This window comes from Euprymna scolopes, chromosome 35, assembly GCF_053919585.1.
Source record: "Euprymna scolopes isolate OS-2025 chromosome 35, ASM5391958v1, whole genome shotgun sequence".
NCBI lineage: Eukaryota > Metazoa > Mollusca > Cephalopoda > Sepiida > Sepiolidae > Euprymna > Euprymna scolopes.
This window is the reverse complement of record NC_136516.1, coordinates 10,487,703-10,508,930: the sequence shown is the minus strand read 5'-3', so window position 1 is coordinate 10,508,930 and position 21,228 is coordinate 10,487,703. Positions and strand designations below refer to the sequence as shown.

The 21,228-nt window shown below is 35.3% G+C and overlaps 1 protein-coding gene across 2 annotated transcripts in view; it reads left to right on the top strand.

Annotated features, from left to right (window-relative positions):
- LOC145259678 (uncharacterized) overlaps positions 1-8,691 on the top strand; it is a 33,914-nt gene extending 25,223 nt beyond the window's left edge. For both annotated transcript variants that reach the window (XM_080117341.1, XM_080117342.1), the window contains exon 3: positions 8,317-8,691. In XM_080117341.1, coding sequence (XP_079973467.1) covers positions 8,317-8,687 — 371 coding nt within the window. In that variant the 3' untranslated portion in view covers positions 8,688-8,691. The remainder of the gene's footprint in view (positions 1-8,316) is intronic.
- The last annotated feature ends 12,537 nt before the right edge of the window (positions 8,692-21,228 follow it).

Below are 21,228 nucleotides of genomic sequence, written 5' to 3'. Positions count from 1 at the left end.
CAGAAGTTAAAAGTCAAAGAATTTTGCGCTTATCTCTGATCAGCTGGTACTTTTCCGTACCCAATTTCCCACAAGTGATGCAAAAATTTCTGTGCGGATCGAACAGTCTGCAACTGGATATGCATATTTTTAGTTAAGTTTAATGTCTTTACATGGCACAAAAAAGTAGAGTATTTGAGGCAAGCATTTATTTCATCTGCTGGTGTTGATTGAAGAATAGCAGGTAACATTTGTCTGAAATCTCCTGCAAGCAATATTACTGCATTCCCAAATGGTCCGACATTGCCACGCAAATTTGGCAAGGATCGACCAAGAGCCGCAAGTAATTTTTTGCGTACCATTGTGAATTCATCCTAAACAATAAGTTTGCATTTCTGCAATATTTTTCCCATATTGGATGTTTTGGAGATGAGGGACATGAACTTTTTGAAGAATTGAATGTTTCAAAGTAGAATAAATAATTCTTCTACTTGGCAGCAAGGTCGCAGGTATTCCTCATGCAGCAAGGACTAAGACTATGTCATTTTGTTACCGAATGGCTGCCAAAATCAATTTAATTAGAAAGGTTTTACCAGTTACTTCTGGTGCTGTTCAAGGTAGCAGTAATTTCCAAATAACTTCTATTCTCACAGTCAGTAAATTAGGTGACTAAAACAGGATTTATCCATGTTTTGACAATGCCTTATTCACTGTAATTAATTTAGGATGAGGGATTAGAGGTGGACAGATAGAGGAAGATAGATAGATAAAAAAGAGAAAGTGAGAGGAAAATAGAGAAATAGAAGGAGATAGAGAGATAAAGAGATTGATAGATAGACAGAGAGAGGGGGAGAGTTAGAAACAGAGAGGGCGAGACAGAGAAAAGGAGAGAGAGATAGAGGGTGTTAGAGAGAGAAAGGGGCTCAAAGAGAGATGGAGGGTGATATAGAGAGAAAGATAGATTGAGAGAGGGAAAGGGAGAGATGGATAGAGAGAGATATTAAGAGAGGAAGAGAGAGGGAAGAGAAACAGAAGGTGAACTACACTTCACCGTTTTTTTCCTCGTTCAGTAGAGAAGAAATCTTTCGAGTCAATTTTAATTTTTTGTTACTATCCAGAGTACCCTTCTTTTTTTTTTTTTCGGGAGCTAGATTTTCCACACATTAGAAACCGACCGTACTTTCACCTAACAAATTAATAAAAGAAAAAGATATTGTAAAATAAAAGAAAAAGATATTGTAAAATTTGAATTTAACGTGTAAATACTATTTTAAAAACTAGCACGATAACATAAGTGCATAAGTGCCACTTTATGTACTCATTGGGCGTTGAGTTCCATGGCGACCAGAATAATCATTTAATGGTCGCTCCCTTAGCCCCGCCCCTAGTCAAGTCTAATGCATGCGCACATAACATTTTTTTATTTACTGACGTTGGCTTAGAAACTAAACGATTTATTGATAATTTCGTAACCCTTAAACGCATGCCGAAAGATTTAAATTGGTTCATTATTGTTGTAATGAAAAAAAAGTTTCATTCAATACAAAATTAAAAACATATATTAATGATAAATGATTTATTATTCTATTCATTGAAATTTACTAATTTTTAAATAAAAAAGTAAAAAAAAAGTTAATAAAAAAAATAGTTGCTTATGCGCGCATGTAAAAATGTTTGTAAAAGTGAGAAATTATTTTAATCATTTAAAAAACTTGGTATTTTTCAAATTGTTTTTTTTTTTAGATTAGGTCCACCTTATAATCACCCCAACCTCCTCATCTTAAGAACAGCTTCCGGAATAAACACCATTTTTGGAGGGGGAAATATTTGCAAAATTTAACTGATATTTGTTATCAGCATACCCACCCGAAAATATTATTTATATGGGGGGGGGGAAGATGCTCGACATCTAATGCGGTTCTCTTTGTCTAATCGGAAAGCTGGTACACAACAATAACCGAAGGAGTGGTTCAGTGGTGGTATGGGAGCCCCAGATTACGTAATACACCGTCGGTTGTTGACGAAAAGATTGACGCCAACGAAGCCTGCAAGAAATCCATTTTTGACACGGGAAAATGTTCAAGAGCGATTAAATTTGTCTCGGACTCGTAAAGTTTGTTTGTGAAAGGCGAAAATTAAATAATTTTCTCTGATGTATCACCTTTTAGCTATTTTACTTAAAAAAAATTTTTTTAAATCATTTTGTTCAAACTGAGGATACGGTATCTTATCGGATGACAGATATTCACCCGCTATTTCATACATTCCGATTGATAAATCTTTTAGAGATCCCAACCGTTCCTTTTAAGTTCAGTTGTTTGAATCACACTTGCACTTAGTTCACCGGATATATTTGCCAGGTAGTTTTTTTTTATTCTTTTCCATAAGTCCAGTTACTCCTATAACAGTGTACACTCTTTTTTAATAGTGTCGTTACATTTTAACAACCCCAACACATTGTAGACTATGTTACAAGGAAACAGAGGAAAGGAAAAAAAACTCGACTCACTTTCGTTTTTAACAAAAGCCTTTATATCAGGTATTTCCAACAACATATTTTTCTAAATATTTAAGCGGTTCATTTCTCCTTCTCCGGCGTGTGACTTTCCATCCTTGCTGTAACGTCACCTACGTGTCTCGAATGCGTGTTTCTCTCGTCACATCTCGGACATCTCTTTCCCGAACAGCACCACTTCTCCGAAGACCTGCGTCCGTTTATATCTGTTGTGGCGTCACTTCGCGCAGCCGTCTTGGTCAATTGGCATATATTTATGCAACTGCTTTCTGCTTCTATCAACGTCAACGGCTGTATTATATTCCTATAATCACTGGAAAGTAGGTGAATTCGTGTTAGAAGACATGTCGGGGAAATATTCTATCCTGACTGTCAAGCTTCCGGATCTTGTACATATTTGGAAGGTGTTCCTCCTTTCATGACGTCAGAGTGATTTTATCCAAAAGTAAATCAATGAACAAGGAATGTTACTTGCATACCTTTTTATAATTACTTACCATCTACTGGTAAAAAAAAACATTAATTGAATCAATACCAAAAACAAATTCAACTCGCACTGAAGAATAAACGAAGGCACAATAAATATTGGGTTTGTATTACTGTACACATAGATTCGAAAAAGTTGTCAAAAAACAAATATATAACAAATAAATGGGGTTTGTATTACTGTACACATAGATTCGAAAAAGTTGTCAAAAAACAAATATATAACAAATAAATGGGGTTTGTATTACTGTACACATAGATTCGAAAAAGTTGTCAAAAAACAAATATATAACAAATAAATGGGGTTTGTATTACTGTACACATAGATTCGAAAAAGTTGTCAAAAAACAAATATATAACAAATAAATGTTATCAAAGGCAAGATAAATTACTTTTCTACCAAACTGGATATATTTTTCGTGTTTTTATTCAATTTAACATGTTTATTTAGCTCGAAAACCATACAGTGTTTACCGATGTATTCGAAAATTCAAGATGGCGTCTCACATCCTCTTTAACACCGTAAGTTTGGAAAAAGGTGTTATAAATAAAAAAAAAAACTATACAAAATACTATTAAAAACCCGCCGAATATATGTCAACCTATGTCACGGTAATATATATTGAGCGAGTTTTTAACAGTATTTTATCCGGTTTTTTATTTATAACATCTTTTCCCACACTTACCGTGTTAAAAAGAGAATAAGACGCCATCTTGAATGTTCCAATACATCGGTAAACACTGTATGTTTTTCGAGCTGAATAAACATGTTAAATTGAATAAAAATACAAAAAATATATCCAGTTTGGTAGAAAAGTAACTTATCTTGCCTTTGATAACATTTATTTGTTATATATTTGTTTTTTGACAACTTTTTCGAATCTATGTGTACAGTAATACAAACCCTAAATATTAACATTGTTAAAAATCTAAATGTAAATATATATTTTTTAAAACTTGAAATAGGTTGTAATTATTATATTAACATGATGGAGCAAACAATTATAGTTTGCTATCGATAATCACATTTTTTTTTTTAGTTTTACAAAACTTTTGGACAAGGCTGTACACAGGAATCGATTCGCCGCGAGAATAATAACTACCTCCCAAAAAATAAACCAAGGGAAGTAATTCATGTTTCTGAATTTTTGAGATGAGGATTAGTTATTCGTATTATTTGAATTTGTCGGACTACTGTTCTCATCTTAGGTGTCATTTTCACACCGTTTCGGTCGATGTAACCTCCAACCTTCTTCAAGTGTATCTTGTTGAACTCGGCAATGTTTTTGTCGAACTCGAGAATCTGAACGGAATTTCAGAAAAAAAAACCTTTTATTTACTTCACAAGGGTAGCATGTTCTCGTTCCATCAGCCATGACTGGATAGAGGTCCTAAGTAATTCGACATTGTGTTTTTCGATCGCCCACACTGAAAATTGGATCTTCAACTTCCTGTAGAATATCACTTTTACAACTGAATATTTCCCTAGTACTCTGACAACTGCGCCTCGAGTGCTTGCGGACATTCCTGATACGAATTTTAGGAGACTTAAACCTATTTTACTTCCAGTTGTAAATCTTACATCTATTGAAACGTTGTGAAAATGACACCCAATATAAGAATAGTAGTCTGGAGACTCCAAATAAAACGGAAATAATTCATTACCAGAAAGTAAAAAGAGGAGTCTGGAGCGTTCTTTGATAGAGTAAAAATAATTGTGGTTTTCTATCAGTACTTAGAATTTTTTATGGTGTTGCAAAAAAAAAAAAAAATGTCTGTGGTGCCTTTTGATTAGATAAGGTGTAGAAGAACGTAAAACGACTTCAGTTGTCTTTTGATTAGGAGCAAAATGTAGTATCTGTTCCGATGCTACACATGGGTTAATCTATCCTCGCTCAGTGAACGAGAAATCCTTCTAGACTAAGGCATTTAAGAAAAAAAATGTTTCGACCTAGAGTGTTCATTTTGAGGAAGCTGGAGTTTTCTCACGTTAAAAACCGACGTTGTGTCGAATTGTGCCCTCGTAGAGAGGCAAGTAAATGTGAAAAACACGTAACTGACACGTAATACTAGGACGAGAAGAGACGACCTCTTTCTCTTTTAATCGATTTTTAAGCGTGAGCAGATGAGAGAGAGGACCGATACTTACCTTTCTCCCACCGCGAGAGGACGTGACACAATGTCGGAAGGTGGAAAAATGAGTCAGCGCTCCAAAAGAAGAAGCAATTCGACACTGAAAAAAAATATTATGTCGGCATCCCCCAGTGAGGACGCCTCAGGCAACAAGCGATGGACCAGCTCTCCCGAAAGCTGGGAGGCAAGACCTGGGAGGGTGAATCTCCTAGAGTTACACAGAACATTTTGCATCAGTCTGACGGACAGCAAAAAAGGCTATTGAAATGGCACAGTTTCTGTCGGACTGATTGTCGAGGTTGGAATCTTGACTGTCGTGTACTACGAAAGTACATAGACCACAGATAAGAGAGAAGACCTCTCACTATCCTTACAGTCGGGGTGTGTAGAAAATTGCCAGATTGATCATCTCAGTCCACGCCTGACATTCATAAACCCGACGCTAGAATAAAAATGTCGAAATTCTGAAATCCACTGTCTACGTCTACAAACAATCAATTTACGGCAAACTATTTTCCAAAACTGCGCTCTAAGCCTTCAAACGCTCAAGTAGAAAATATATATTTTTTTAGCTTGAATCAAAGCTCAAAGATAATAGTCGGTAATGTGTAGACACGGCGGCCAAGAAAGAAAACGGCCGGTGAGTTCGATATTTATGTAAAAACTGAAATTGGAAGAAATTCTTACTCCACGTATAAATCATAAAGATAATTGTAAGAAAAGAAAGTTGTTGTTGTTGTTGTTGTTTTGTTTTGGTCCCCCAACAAAAGGAGGGTGAACCTGTAAATTCACCCTTGTCCATTCGTCTGTTCGTCCGTTCGTCTGTCCGCACTTTTCTCAATAACTATGCCTTTGAATTTTTTGAAATTTTGCACAAACAGATGATACGAGTAAAAAAGTAAGAAAATGGATTTTTGGGAAACACTCCGGTTGCCCCCTTAGGAGAGCCTTTCGAGTTAAAATGGCTAGAATCGACACTTTTGTGCTTATTAAACTAATTATTATTATTATTATTATTATTATTATTATGCCTTGGATTTTTATAAAACTTTCTGAAAAGTTGTAACTAACTGATTTCTATATAATTTTGTTTGCCTATACTTCGCGATAACTCTTGCATGTGTCCCAGTGGCTTCTTTTAGGGCTAATAAAGACACTCGATTTTTGGGAATATTTTACCATATTTGTTAAAAATTTTCTGTGTATGTCTATTTAGCAGTTTTGCATGGTGCAGAACTCAAATTTAAATATTTTAAGGCCTTGGGGACTTTGGGGGCTAAATGGGGGGAGGGGCAAATGATGGATTTAGTCATTTCTTTTTTTGCATGGTGTAGAACTCAAATTTAAATATGTTAAGGCCTTGGGGACTTTGGGGGCTTAATGGGGTGGGGGCGGGGGCAAATGATGGACTTAGTCATTTCTTTTTTTGCATGGTGCAGAACTCAAATTTATTTATGTTAAGACCTAAAACTGCACCGTTTGTTCATTTTCACCATGATTTGATGTCCCCTGGGGACTTTGGGGGCTAAAGGGGGGGGGGTAAATGCTGAACTTAGTCATTTTTTATGCCTCATTCACTGTGCCCTCACGGGAGACCATGCATGCTTCACTTGTTTTCTCTCGTATTGAACGACGAAACCCGTCTTTTGAACGTTTCCATTTCTAACCATTAATTGATTTAATTTATAAGTATCAAGAAACTGAAAGCTAACTTATCAGATCGTTCTTTGTCCTTTTTTTTTAAAATTAGTATTTTGAAACATATTTATTATTAGTTTTCCTTTTTAAATAAATATTTAGGCGGGCCTGTACGAAAGTGCTCACTCCCTAAAATGCGTGTTTTCCACCTTTTTTAAAAGTTTTTTTGTTTCAACTATTGTCACAGACGTATCATATTAGCAGAAAAAAATTTTGAAAAAAACAAAACAAAAACAAAATTAAAACTTTTAAGAATCACGTGACACGTCGGTAAAGAAATGGACCCCAAGTCAGATAGCAATGAAGTAGAACGTTATAACAAGAAAGTGAACCCCCTTTTTAAAAGTCATTAATTTTTTTTTTTTTTTCAATATTTTTTTCTGTTAATATGATACTTCAGTCTGTAATCTATGATAATCGTCGAAAAAAGTTTTAAAAAGGTGTAAAACTCTCATTTTTAGATGGTGAGTCGACCAATATTTCGGTACTCATGCAGTTTACGGGCCGTGCTGAAATAATAACCTTATTATTTAGAAAGCCAGTCTTAACACGAACAGGATTTCTTTTTTACTATTCCGTACTTTCACTTAACAATTTAATAAACGAAAGATACCGTAAAAGATGAATCAGCTTGAAAATCCCATCTAAAAAATACCTGGTAATATGGCCGGTAAACTGCACATGTACCACTATTTTTTTAAATAGATTATCAATTAATCGTTTTTTGTTGTTGTTGTTGTTGTTGTTGTTGTTGTTGTTTTTTTTTTTGTTTTTTGTTTTTTGAATTTTACAAATCACGCACGTACGCACGTACACGATATTGGATTAAATATTTATGAATAGAAATATGCTCCAAGACAAACCCTAATGAATGAGGTTATTCATTAGTCCCTCTTGTAAAATTGAACACATTTAACTCCATATTATTTGGATTCATCGAACTATTGTTCCCATCTTAATTGTTATTCGCACAACGTTTCGATCGCAGTAATCTCAGATCTTCTTTAGGTTTATTTATTTATTTGTGGACTGTTATCCTCATCTTCATAGTTGTTTTTTCCACAACGTTTCGGCCAACTATACTTCTGGTCTTCTTCAGGTGGTTCACCGCGACGGGATAGTGGGGCAGTGGATAGAGGCGTTGAATCTTTACGGTCCCAGATGAGCCTTGCCTGAAGATAACGGTTTCAAACCTACCCAAAGCAGGCCACAGGATCAGTTGGCCAAAACAACAATTATAGAAGGCAATAATTACTGAGGATACAGTTAAGAGACTCAGCATCCCTATCCCATCACGATTAATCACCTGAAGAAGGCCAGAGTATTAGTTGGCCGAAACTTTGGGTGAAACAACAACCATGAAGACAAGGATAAATCCGCAAATAAATAAATAAATAAATAAATATACACTTTACTCTCTTCAAATGATTAAATAATATAATTTGGCTCCCATCGATATTTTTGGAGTATGTTTTTATTTTATTTTTATTTTTATTTATTTTCAGTTATCCCTGAGTCCCGGCTATGGAGACTATTTCTTCTCGTCTGTGTCACAGCGTTGGTTTGCACGACTGTCTCCCTCAGCCAATTGTATTCTCTATTCAGTAAATTCGGTCCTTTGAGCAGCGAGAACCCAGCGGACCCATGGCCCTGGCTTCGGCTTCAGAACCTGCTTCGTTTTGGCGAGATCATTTCCTGTTTTCTCATCTCCACCGAACTGTTCGTAGTGCTCTTTTGCGACGGCCCCATCAACGAAATTTACTTCAACGGCAGCAACTGCTCCAATACCAGTCGTTGCGGTGACTCCAGGCGAAGTTCATCAAAGTTCGGCGGAAGTACAGATAGAGATTTATACGATAATCACTTGCTCGATTGAAAAAGTACATCTTTATAAAAAAATTGCGGTTCTTGTCCACAATTCCCCAATATTAAAAAAACAAAAATAAAGGAAAATCTTTATGATGTACGTACCCGTGGCGAAAAGAAAATGTCATGTTCCAAAAATCACGTAAATTAATCAAGTAGTTGTTTTTTTAAGCTAAGAAAATCAAATTTTATAAGGAAACGAGGACAGACTGACACGTTTCGTCATCTTGAATAAACAAAGGGAGATAATTCAATTAAAACTTCTGAGATTTTTTGCTTGTTTTCAGCCTTGTAATGGCTATGATTTACCATTAATCGCTTAAAATCATAATAAAATGATTTTCTATGTAAGATAAAAGTACTTGATCAATTTACGTGATTTTTTGGAATATGATATTTTAGATCCGTGATGGGTACATAGATCATAATAATTTTCTTTATTTTGGTTTTTTAATATAGAAGGGATTATGGACAACCACCAATTAGCACCTTAAAAAAAAACCTAACTTCCAGAGTTGCGCTACCGGAAGCGACAAGGCAAATTATTTCCTTCGCGCTTTTTTTTTTTTTTTTTTTTTTTTTTTTTTGTCAGGCCTTTCCGATCTATCATTTTTATTTAATAATTGAAAAAATTTTCAGTTTTATTTTAATTAAAAATTATTGAAATTAGTTTTATATATTTTTTAAAGAATTATTGAAAACATTTTTTTTAATCTTTTAAAACTCTTTTGGGAATATTATGTATTGGATACGTTTTTATGATGGTTGATATTTTGTTATTTGGATTTCAATAATTTACTTTGTGTGTCATTTGATTTCAATAATTCTGTTTTATACTTTTATAAACATATATTTATTATATAAATTCAAATAAAAAGCTTGTATTTTTAAAATTAAAAAAAAAACTCTTATTTTTATGATTTCGTAAACATATTTCTCATAAAATTTCAAATAAAATAAAAACTTTTCTTTTTTAATTTTGTTATTAAAAATGCAAATAAAATAATTGTTATTTTTATCTGTATAATTTTGTTAATTTTTATTGTATATTTTTCAATAATGTTATTTTCTTATATTATATTTCAACAAATTGCTTCACAATAGAAATACTGAGGAACAATAAAAGTGGAGGAACTGATTTGCCTTGCCACCGTTTTCTGGTAGCGACACGCCGGAAATTAGGAAGTACATTAGCTGACTATAAACTGTGTGTGTAAATGCAAAGTAATCTTGGCAAATTTAAATTCAACCTAATCAGCTTTTTCCAATAATGGGATCATTAATAAAAGCTAGCACTTGCTCCCCTTCATATAAAAAAAGAAAGAAAAATCTATATGATGCACGCACTCATGGCAGAAAAAAATATCGTATGCCAAAAATCACGTAAAATGATCGAGTAGTTTTATCTTTATAAAAAAAAATCATTTTTAAGCAAATTTGATTTTTTTCCAATGCCCTTGCTTCCCAGGTAAGAATGGCTTTCTACAATCTCGCAAATTTGAATTATTCCAACTTATTTCACTTGTTCCTTCAGACTGTTTTCTTAGCCATTTTATTTTCTTACGTAATAATAAATTCATATATGTCGGTTGGACTCTGGGTGTGTGTCTACATACTAAGTTTCATATCTACGTCCTGTCGAGGCTGGTTTCGTTTGTTGTCGTCAGTTCATCTCAATCTCACAAAGGATTTCCAACCTGGCCCAAGCCACAATCTGTCTCTAACTGTAGTTAAAGTCCAGCTGCACTTTCAATTCTGACTGTCGTGAAGGCCCAACTCACGACTGTCGTTAAGTCCAGTTTTGTCGTCCCTATTGTTCCCCTGACTACCAGTAACCCTCTCCCCAAAATGCCTACAGACGTATTGTTCGATCTTTAGTCCATTGTTCTCCACTTATTGATCATTTGATCACTCTGTCACCTGTCATACCCTGAATTTAAACTTCATCCCTGACTCACCGCTCATTGTCTGAAAAAAAAAATGCTATTTCATTTGTCACTCATCCTTTGCCATGGTATACACCCCAGCACTCAACAACCTCAGTCGAACATGGTGTCGCAATAAAGCAAAGACTGTTGGATATGCATGACTGATACATGGTGGATAAGACATACGCGTCTACTAATATAAATTATTATGCTGTATCTTTTAAAATAAATAAGATATATAAGCTCATGTGTATGTGTTAACAAACGAATTTGAAAATGTATAAAATAATATTAAATATCATATTGTCTTAGACAATGATTGGGACTATGATATCGGCGATGACTACTCCATTGGTAACCTGTCAGCAGTATACACCACGTATATATATATATATATATATATATATATATATATATATATATATATATATATATATATATAAAATATATATATTTTATATATCATAAATTACTAACTAGCTCTACCTACGTATCGAGCACTTTTGAAGTAAATACTTAAAGTTTAAGCATAAATCTATACTTTCGTATATTAATTTGATGTGAGTAAATTAAGTAGTTATATATATATATATATATATATATATATATATATATATATATATATATATATATAACTACTTAATTTACTCACATCAAATTAATATACGAAAGTATAGATTTATGCTTAAACTTTAAGTATTTACTTCAAAAGTGCTCGATACGTAGGTAGAGCTAGTTAGTAATTTATGATATATAAAATATATATATTTTATATATATATATATATATATATATATATATATATATATATATATATATATATATATATATATATATATATATATAATTTGAAAGCGTGGGCCTTCCTTATTTTTTTAAAATCTTATTTAAAATCAAATTTGGTCATTATTCTTTTCACTCGTATTTAGCGTTTGCTTTTGGTATAGTTTGGCACAAGGCTGCTGGGTTGGGGAGTCATTCTAAGAGCAGGTGCTTTGTAATAACAAAATATGGATATGTTATGTAAGGTAAAAAAAAAAAAAAGGCTATAAAATCTCGACTGGTGCATCTAGCACTTGTTTCTCCAAAAAAAGGTCTCAAATCTAATAGGTCCCACATTGTCAGCCAAACTCCAACCTATGTCTCATCGCCGCAATGTTGCACTTCTGTGCCTGTTTTACAAGTACTTTAGGAATGTGTTCTGATGAACTCATAGCACTAGTGCCCCTCTCGATGTACATAGTTCCGACTAATCTGACGAGTAGCAAAATCCCACCCCTACATATTGAGGTTCCTAGATGCCGAAAATACTTCTATGCTAATAGTTTCTTCCCTCGGACTGACAGACTTTGGAATTCCTTCCATGTTTCCTGCTTCCTTTACTGTACTAATCTGCAAACGTAATGTAAACGAACATCTCGCTGCTCAACTCTCTACACTCCTTTATTAGACACGATCCCAAATTGCAGAACATTATGTCCAAGTTGCAATATGCCTTATTTGGGATGAAAAAGAGTTTTTTTAAGGCACATATTCGGAAATAAGAACGAAAATCGAAAATCGAAATATGGAATTTCAATAAAAACCAATGTTATCTATTTGTCACGTCAAAATTAGTAAAATATCCAAAAATTACGAAAAATAATAGCGTAGCAAATTAATTATTAATTTAGCATAGCGTGGATGGCTATATGCAAATGACATCACTGGTGAAGAAAATAGACTATAAAATGGAGGAAAAAGATGATCATGAGAGAGATGCGAAGCACAGAAAAAGATAACGTTCGAGATCACGCACGGCCGTAAGAGTGAGGGGATAAATGTCGTTGTTACAAAGAAAAAGCAAGTTGAAGTTTTTTTTTCTATTCTTTGTTCACTTTGCGACTGAGTCATACAACGTGCGTTGGTTCACGGACAACGCGACAATTAATGAAAATAGCTTTCGAAAAAAAATTGCAAGTTATACTTAAATAATAGACAGGATTCCAAACTATGAGTTAATTCCCTTGTTTAAATTACATTTCAGAAGTAATAACGGCGGATCAATGGATTATGAAATCGTGAAAGTATATGTTTTATGTAATAATCCAGTAATGTGTTACTAACTGCGACATAACTATTAAATAGATAACATTGATTTTTAATGGAAATTCAATTTTGCGGCTTTCGATTTGCGTTCTTATTCCGAAGATGCACTAAAAAAAAAAAAAAAAAAAATGATAAAAAAGGACAAATATCGAAAAAAAAAAAATGTTGGGCTGTCACAAACATGCTTTATGGATGCCATTAAAGATCACCTCCGGAATGCATATAAAAAAAAACATACGCATGTAAAACCGCGTTTGACAAACAAACTAATAAATCTTTGAAAAATGGCCAAAAATGGTAAAAATTATTTGCGCAGTCACGGCGTTAGTTTATCGTTTTCATAATAAAGTTCGTTCCAGGACGCGAAGATGGTTAATCGTCCTGGCACCGTGAACGACGCTAAAACACTCAATATTCTAGTAAATACTAGACGAATACGCGTCCCACGATGGGTAAAAATTCCCCGAACTTGCCAAACTTTCACAAAAACACTAGACTAGCTACAACCACTATATACGATTTCCCCCACTCTCTAACTGTGCCTGTGCTGCAGCACTTTTATGCCCATTGCAATAATTTTTATGGAAATCGCTCCAGACAAAGCATGAAGTAACTTGATGTAAATAGTTTTTAAAAAAATAGATGTTGACAGATTTCGACCTAGAAAGCATCAGTTTTTCTCCTTTTATCAAAAACATTGCTCATTGAATGCGAGGACTAAATGACAAAATAAGGGTTGTGAGAGTTACGAGGCTGGCGAAAGTAAATCCAAGGCTCACATTTAAATAAACATTTTTTTTTTTTTTACACGGTGGTCACTACTTATCAAGGCCCGGGAGCCACTCAGGGATAAGTGTTATTGCAAGTACAGTACGTTAGTGTGGAGATTTGATGAAGTGTTTACTTAAGAGGGCGGTTCATTAGGAATTTGTTAACGTTGGACTTGAAGACATCCAAGTTGTAGTCAGGTGGGAAGCAGGCAGACGGAACAGAGTTCCACAGGCGTGCTGTTCTAAGAAAGAAGCTTTGTTCATGGAATCCACGTTTTGATTTAGGCACAGATAAAGAGTGGGGGAAAATTTTCACAGTGGATTCAGCTAGACGGGTGTTTTTCGTGAAAGATTGGCGAGGGGGGGGACCAGAGATTGGAGTCAGACAAGCACCTGCAATGGAAATAACAATAAAACAAGGATAGGCTCGCAACGTCTCTTCTGATATAATGCCACTAAACCTTGTTTCTAGAATCCTTGTGCCAATTTTGATCGATCACATGATGTTTTATTTTAGAAAATGTCTAATATTTAAGACCTAAGTTTATACAATCGGAAAACGCTTACGCTTAAAATGTCGTAAAAGGAAATGCAAGTTTAGTGATTCGTATTTGATTAATGGCTTATTTCTACGGATCGAATTATTAATTAATGCACATGAAGAAAGAAAGGCATTTAAGGCCATTTTTCTAATTCTTTTTTCTACTTGTGAGATTATTTATCAAGGTTCGAAGGCCACTCGAGGATAAGAGTTAATGAATGTAAGGTGGTAGGCTAGTAATCGTTAATGGTGTAAATTGGGCAGAATTTGATTATTTATGGGGGGGACAGCTCAACAAGAACTTGTTTACATTGGATTTGAAAGCTGCCATGTTATATTCAACCGGGAAGTAGGCCAGCGGAACAGTGTTTCATGGGCGGGTAGTTCTAAGAAATAAGCTTTGTTCATGGAATCTGCTTTAGATTAAAGCAGTGTTAGAGAGTGTGGGAAATCGTATATAGTGGTTGGAGCTAGTCGAGTGTTTTTTTTATGAAAGTTTAGCCAGGAGGAACGTAGATTGGGGGTTCAGTCGAGCATCTGCCATGAAAATAACGATAGAGCAGAGACAGGCTTGCAACGTCTCTTCTGTGGGAAAGAGGTTGCAGGGAAGACAAAAGGGTATCATCTACTAGATTTCGAAGCCGGTTTTGAACTCTATCAAAGCTGGATAGGGCGCGCCGAGCAGCTATTTCCCAGATGTGGCAACAGTACTCCATTATCGGGCGTACCTGACTCTTATACAAATAGAGGATTCATCGGCAGTGGGATATTTATTGGAGCGGTAGAGTGTTCCAACCATGTTTCCAGCGATCTTGGCAACAGATTTGAAGTATGTGTTCCATTTCAGATCAGGAGTGAAGGACAGTCCCAGAAGCTTGTCAAAATATGATGCTTCCCCAAGACGAGAGCCATTCATTTCAATTGGGGCGTGATGGATGTCAGAGCAATTATGATGAAACGAAAGAAGCTGGCGTTAAATTGTATAGGTTTTAGCTTTAAATTTTTAGACATTTCTTTTTATTATAATTTGCTCCCATTCAACTACCAGACTACCTACATCTTCGCGTTTTGTTTATTAATATAAACGAATATCAAAAACATGTTTTACAGATGTTAAATAGCGATCGCCTCCAAAATTCGCATAAAAACAAAATATACGCATGCAATGAGGATTCGGGCAAACAAACTAATAATATTTTTTGAAAATTTGAAAAAGATAAAAATTGTCTCACAATATTATTGGCATAAATAAATTAAATGTAAAATTATTTAAAAAGAAAACAAATTTACCGTTTTTTATGATAAGATGTAACGAGCTAAGTATTATGGTATTCGTTCGTTGCACAGGAAGGACTTAATAGGAATCAATAAGAATTAATATTTCATGCAGTCACCACAATACCACATTTATTCTAGAAGTCTGCTATAAAGCACTCATGCTAAGTAAACGGGCTAAACGTTTGCCCATTTTAAACGGGTTAATAGTTTCTAGTACATTCAACGCAATACAGATACTAATTCCAGGACATGCACAATTAATTGTCCGAACAGAACATTGGTGCATTTTGAGGGTGTTGGCAATGGTCCTGTTGTCATAACTGAAATTCGTAGAGAGCATGAATTGTTCAGTGATGCATTTCTGATCTCGCTTGTTGAATATTGCGTCACTTTCAGACATGATAGAAGGCTCCTATCGCTTTTGGGGTTTGTACACAACTAGCCAACTAGTAGATGGTCTGCAACAAAAAAAAAAAAAAAGAAAAAAAAAGAAAACCAGTTTTCATCAAACGGAAATGGTATCGTGTCATCTTTTCTAAGGCAACAATTTTATCGTTCCACCCTGTATTTAGAGCTTCAAGCTAGAAAATAGTAATTCTGTAATGTTACATGTCAGGTCCATAGCAATAACAAAGGAAAGAATGAAATTCGACTCGCTTTTTCAGTTTTCACAAAAGCCATTTATTCTTGGTATTTCCAACAACGACTCAGCATTTTCTTTTTTTACAAAAAGTTTTTATTTTTGGTATTTCCAACAACGTACTTCACTTTGTTTTAAACATTTCGTTTAGTTTATCTCGTCTGCCATGTCTTTTAAAGACGCTCTCGTCACCCAGGTGTTGCTCACTGTTATATTCCGGCTATGTCTCGAACACGTGCTTCCTTGCCACTTCTCTGGCCATGTGTGACTTTTTGTCTTTGCTTTTTTTTTCTTTCCCTTTTATTCCTCCCATGTGACGTCATTTCGCACAACCGGCTTGGTTATTTGCCCATGTAAAATTGTTCCTATAACAAAAAATCCCCTGCTCTTTGACCGAGAAGTGCCACCCGGCGACAGTTTAGTGAAACGCGCCAAAAATGTGGCGCCGTCCGTGTAATGCAGAAGTGCCGAAGAACTCCTTATACTTCATTTTTTTTTCTTTCTTCGGTCAGTGAACATGAAATTCTTCGAGACGGAGGCAATTAAAATTTTTCTCCTTAATCCAAAATTCCTACTTTTGGGAGAGCTGGTGTTTACTTTACATTAAAAATGACCTTGTGTCTAACTCTATTCATGAAGAACACATGAGAACGCAAAGACAATAAATAAAATAAATAACAAAACACGCATCTGTTTGAAACAATCCGATTAATCCCACTTCCATCCTTCGCTCGTCTACAATCCCGACGATCACAAACGTTGCCGCTTTTTATTCTTGTTCTTTACAGCATCAATTAACGAGATGAACGCAATCCTTTACTCTTCCTCGAGGGCGGCTCATAAGCGAAGACGTTTCTTTTCTTTCTTTTTTTTTTCTTTTGCTATGATTGAGCCTTTTATGCTTTCTTTTTAAATTAACTGATTGATTTCGCACGCTGTGTTTGCGAACGCAGATTTGTTGATCCTACGAGGTGCCTTCATAAGTTTCCAGACGTTTTTAAACGTTTAAAATTGTCGTAGACTCTTGAAAATTCAGTATGTTATTGCTATACATCTTATGAGACGACTGACCAATTTTTATGATTTTAGGTTCAAATGAACAGCTGCAGCAGGAATTGGAATACATTCTATTAAAGCCTGGTTGGCACTGCTGGTGAATTTAAAAAATGCAATCTGGACGTGAGGGCACTTTACAAGAAGGATATGCAATAAAATTCTGTTTTGAACTTGAGAAAAATGCCACAGAAATGTATTGAATGCTTCAGACCGCTTTTGAATTACCTTGAATGAATCGAGCATCAGTTTTTGAGTGGCATAAGAGATTCAAGGAAGGCAGGGAGTTAGTAGGGGAATAAAAGGTGTCGGAGGAGTAATGAAGTCAGGACACCAGAGTTGATTGGCCAAAGAAAGAATTTAATCAATGAGGACCGTCGTGTGTCATTGGAGACAATAAGTCCATTTGTTTTAATTGCATTTTCATCCCAAACCAGGCACAGTGCCACTTTGATGTAGGTGGCTACTATCTGGAACATAATTTGTAGTGGTAATAAGTGGGGTGTTGAGCAGCAAGATGTCAGTTTACGTTACACTTAAACTTCTGCATGTCAGTACATTCGGGGAAACAAGAGCCCGGAAAGGAATTCCAAAGGCTAGAAGTCCTAGTGAAGAAATTATTAGAGTAGCAGGTTTTCTTATATCTTGGTATTCTACTCTGTAAGGGTGTGATTTTGCTGCTTGTCGGGTTTGTCGGAGGTATTTACGTCAAGGGGGGTACAAGGGCTTGTAGTTCATCGGAGCATCCACCATTTAAAATATTTGTAAAACAGGCAGAAGGGTGCAACGTATCATCGATGGGAAAGCGGTTGAAGCCTTTAAAGCTAATAGTGTGGGACCTATTAGGTTGGCGACTCTTTTGAACCTTGTCCCAGAGAGAGAGAGAGAGAGAGAGAGAGAGAGAGAGAGAGAGAGACAGAGAGACAGAGAGACAGAGACAGAGATAGAGACTAGAAGCAGATGCACCGGCCCAAATGTGGCAACAATACTCCATCCATTTTTTTTACAAGGTGATCACCACTTATCAAGGCCCGGAAGCCACTCAGGGATAAGGGTTATTGCATGTACAGTACGTTAGTGTGGGGGTTTAATAAAAATGTCTACTTAAGGGGGCGGTTCATCAGGAATTTGTTTACGTTGGACTTGAAGACATCCAGGTTGTAGTCAGGTGGGAAGCAGGCAGACGGAACAGAGTTCCACAGGCGTGCAGTTCTAAGAAAGAAGCTTTGTTCACGGAATCTACGTTTTGATTTAGGCACAGATAAAGAGTGGAGAAAATCTTTGACAGTGGTTTCAGCTAGACGGGTGTTTTTCGTAAAAGATTTGCGAGGAGGGACTAGAGATTGGAGCTCAAACGAGCACCTGCCATGGAAATAACGATAAAACAAAGATAGGCTCGCAACGTCTCTTCTATGTGAGAAAGGTTGCAGGGAAGAGAAAAGGGCATCCCCCACTAAGCCACGAAGTCTATTTTGTACTCTGTCAAGGCAGGATAGGCTGTTTTTAGCAGCTCCTGCCCAGATGTGGCAGCAGTATTCCATCCTGCGACGTACTTGGCTTTTATATAGATAGAAAATTGCATCAGTAGTGAGATATCTTCTTGAGCGGTAGAAGGATCCCACTATCTTTCCAGCGACCTTGGCAACAGACTTGATGTACGTGTTCCATTTCAGATCAGGAGTAAAGGTCAAACCCAGAAGCTTGTCAAAACATGGGGCTTCTCCTAGATGAGAGCCATCCATTTCAATTGATGCCAGCTGGGGATCAGAGCGTTGATGATATAAAGATAGGAGCTTGGTTTTAGATGCATTAAAGGTAACCATACATAGGCGAATGGTGGATTTGTAGAGGAACAGAATACTCTCACGCGTAAGTAACTTTCTAGCACGGTAGAGAGAGCTCGACTTCTTTGCAGCAGCCTTAGCAGTGCCGTCAATGTATCTGTTCCAACTCATGTTCTCCGTGAACGTTAAGCCAAGGAGTTTGAATGAAGTACTTTCAGGTCAAGTATCATTAGCCATAGTAATGGTAATGTTTACAGCCTCTCTATCTTTATAGGTAGCACCCTCATTTTCTTTTCTATCCCTGTCTTATATACTCTTTTTCACTTTCAAGGAATTATGGGAACTCATGTACCGTCATTCATTGAATCCAGTGGCAAGCAGAAGCCCAGCACGAGACGAAAATATACTGGGTTAAACAAATAGCAATGGTACACACTCTATAGACAAAATATTCTTGTAAAAAATAGAATCAATTTATAACATAAAATACTGCAGCAGTAAGAATTGATTATATAATGTTATAAATTGAATTTTAAAAAATTCTTAATGTTGCAATATTTTAAGTTATAAATTTTTCTACTAGAATATCTTGTCCTTTTCTTTTCCAGTTTTAACAACTAGTCCTTTACTTTTCCATGTTTAAGCTGAACCATATTACTTTTCATGGAGACGAGTGTAATTTGGAACAGATTATTAAAATCGTAGTGACTCCGGAGCTGTTGTCAGTCAAATTTTATCTTAGATCAGATGTTTACCAAATCTCAGCCATATCAAGGTAATCGATTTGACCAACACTAGGATTTGTAAAACAATTACATTTCGGTCTCTTTGTTTTTACTGTGTATCTACCTTCACCTACGTCTGTCTGTCTGTCTGTCTGTCTTTCTCTCTCCCCCTCTCTCTTTCTATCTTTCTCTCTCGATTATATAATGTTATAAATTGATTTTTTTTAAAGAAATTCTTAATGCTGCAATATTTTAAGTTATAAATTTATTATATTTTTACTAGAATATCTTGCCCTTTTCTTTTCCAGTTTTAACAACTAGTCTTTTACTTTTCCATGTTTAAGCTTAACCATATTACTTTACATGCTTACCTTTTTCTATTGTAATCCATGATTTTCCCAAGCTTCCAATAAATTCACTTGTCCTTTGTTTAAGTTCAGTCTTATTGTTTTTGCCCCCCTAAACACATATGTAATAACAATGTACGGCACTCGTCTGCTTTCAATAAAATCCCCCAATTATCTCCGTTTCATGCTTTCATTCTCTGTGTTTCACCAGTTACTTCTATTTTCGTGACAGCAGTGAATTAGTAGCAACAGTAGTCGTTGAAACGACGTGGTTGCTATGGAAACCAGTTATAAAAAATGTCGCTCACCTCCTTACATATTTTTAGGATTTTAAACACTAGAAAATTCATCAGAACTTTTGTTTTACTGAACAAAAATTGAAAAAAAATTTTTTTTCACAATATAGCTCAGAAGATGATCTATAAACTGTTATAATTGTTTAAAATTTGGTCGAAAAATGAGTGAGCGGTGAAGCTTTAAAGCAGTTCTAAATGAGTGAAACTGCCACTTAACCATATATTTAAACACCATCGTGTTTGAATGATATATATATATATATATATATATATATATATATATATATATATATATATATATATATAGTCATCCACATACAGTACTGTTTCACTGTTTCACGTCTCATCAGTGCGGCTAGACAAGTGCATTGCAACCAGAGGAGATTACTTCGAAGGGGACTAGGGTTTCATAGAGTATGTACTATCAATAAGGTATTCATACGAAAAAAAAGTCTTTTTTTACAAGGTGTCTTAAATGATTTCCAGACTTTTTTCGTATGGATGAGATGACTGTGCAATCCTTGCTTCGTTATAGATTCCATGTGTAGGTACATCTACGGGCGTGTAAAAAAATGACTAAAAAATAAATAAATAAATAAATAAATAAATAAAACGCGGGCTTATGACTATCTTTTTGTTCCTGGCAAATCAACGGTCAGAATTTTCCTTGGTTGTGTAACTATGTGTTATTATCTTTTGCCGAAATCGGTATGTCCGTGTCATGGGGGACGTCTCTGGAATAAATGTTACTTCCTGTGCATGGCAACCAGCTACTAGGGTGTCAAACATGATAATTCATAGACAATAGGTATATCCCCTTTAGATCAAGGAATTGATAAGGTGTCAGCTACATGTACATGACAGGTCCTGTGTTGGAGTTCTAGGCGTTATTAGTGGCAGGGTTTTTCGTTATTAATTCTCGCCTGAAAATTAATTATCTTACTATCTTAACTTAATTATCTAACTGGATCTTTGGTGCTGGAATTGAACGCTGTATCAAATAATCGACCAACCTATGTTTTTATAAAATATATTTTTTAATTTAACATTTGAATCAGTTGAAGAACTTGAGAGTTGAGGCACGTGACCTGTTTTCAACTG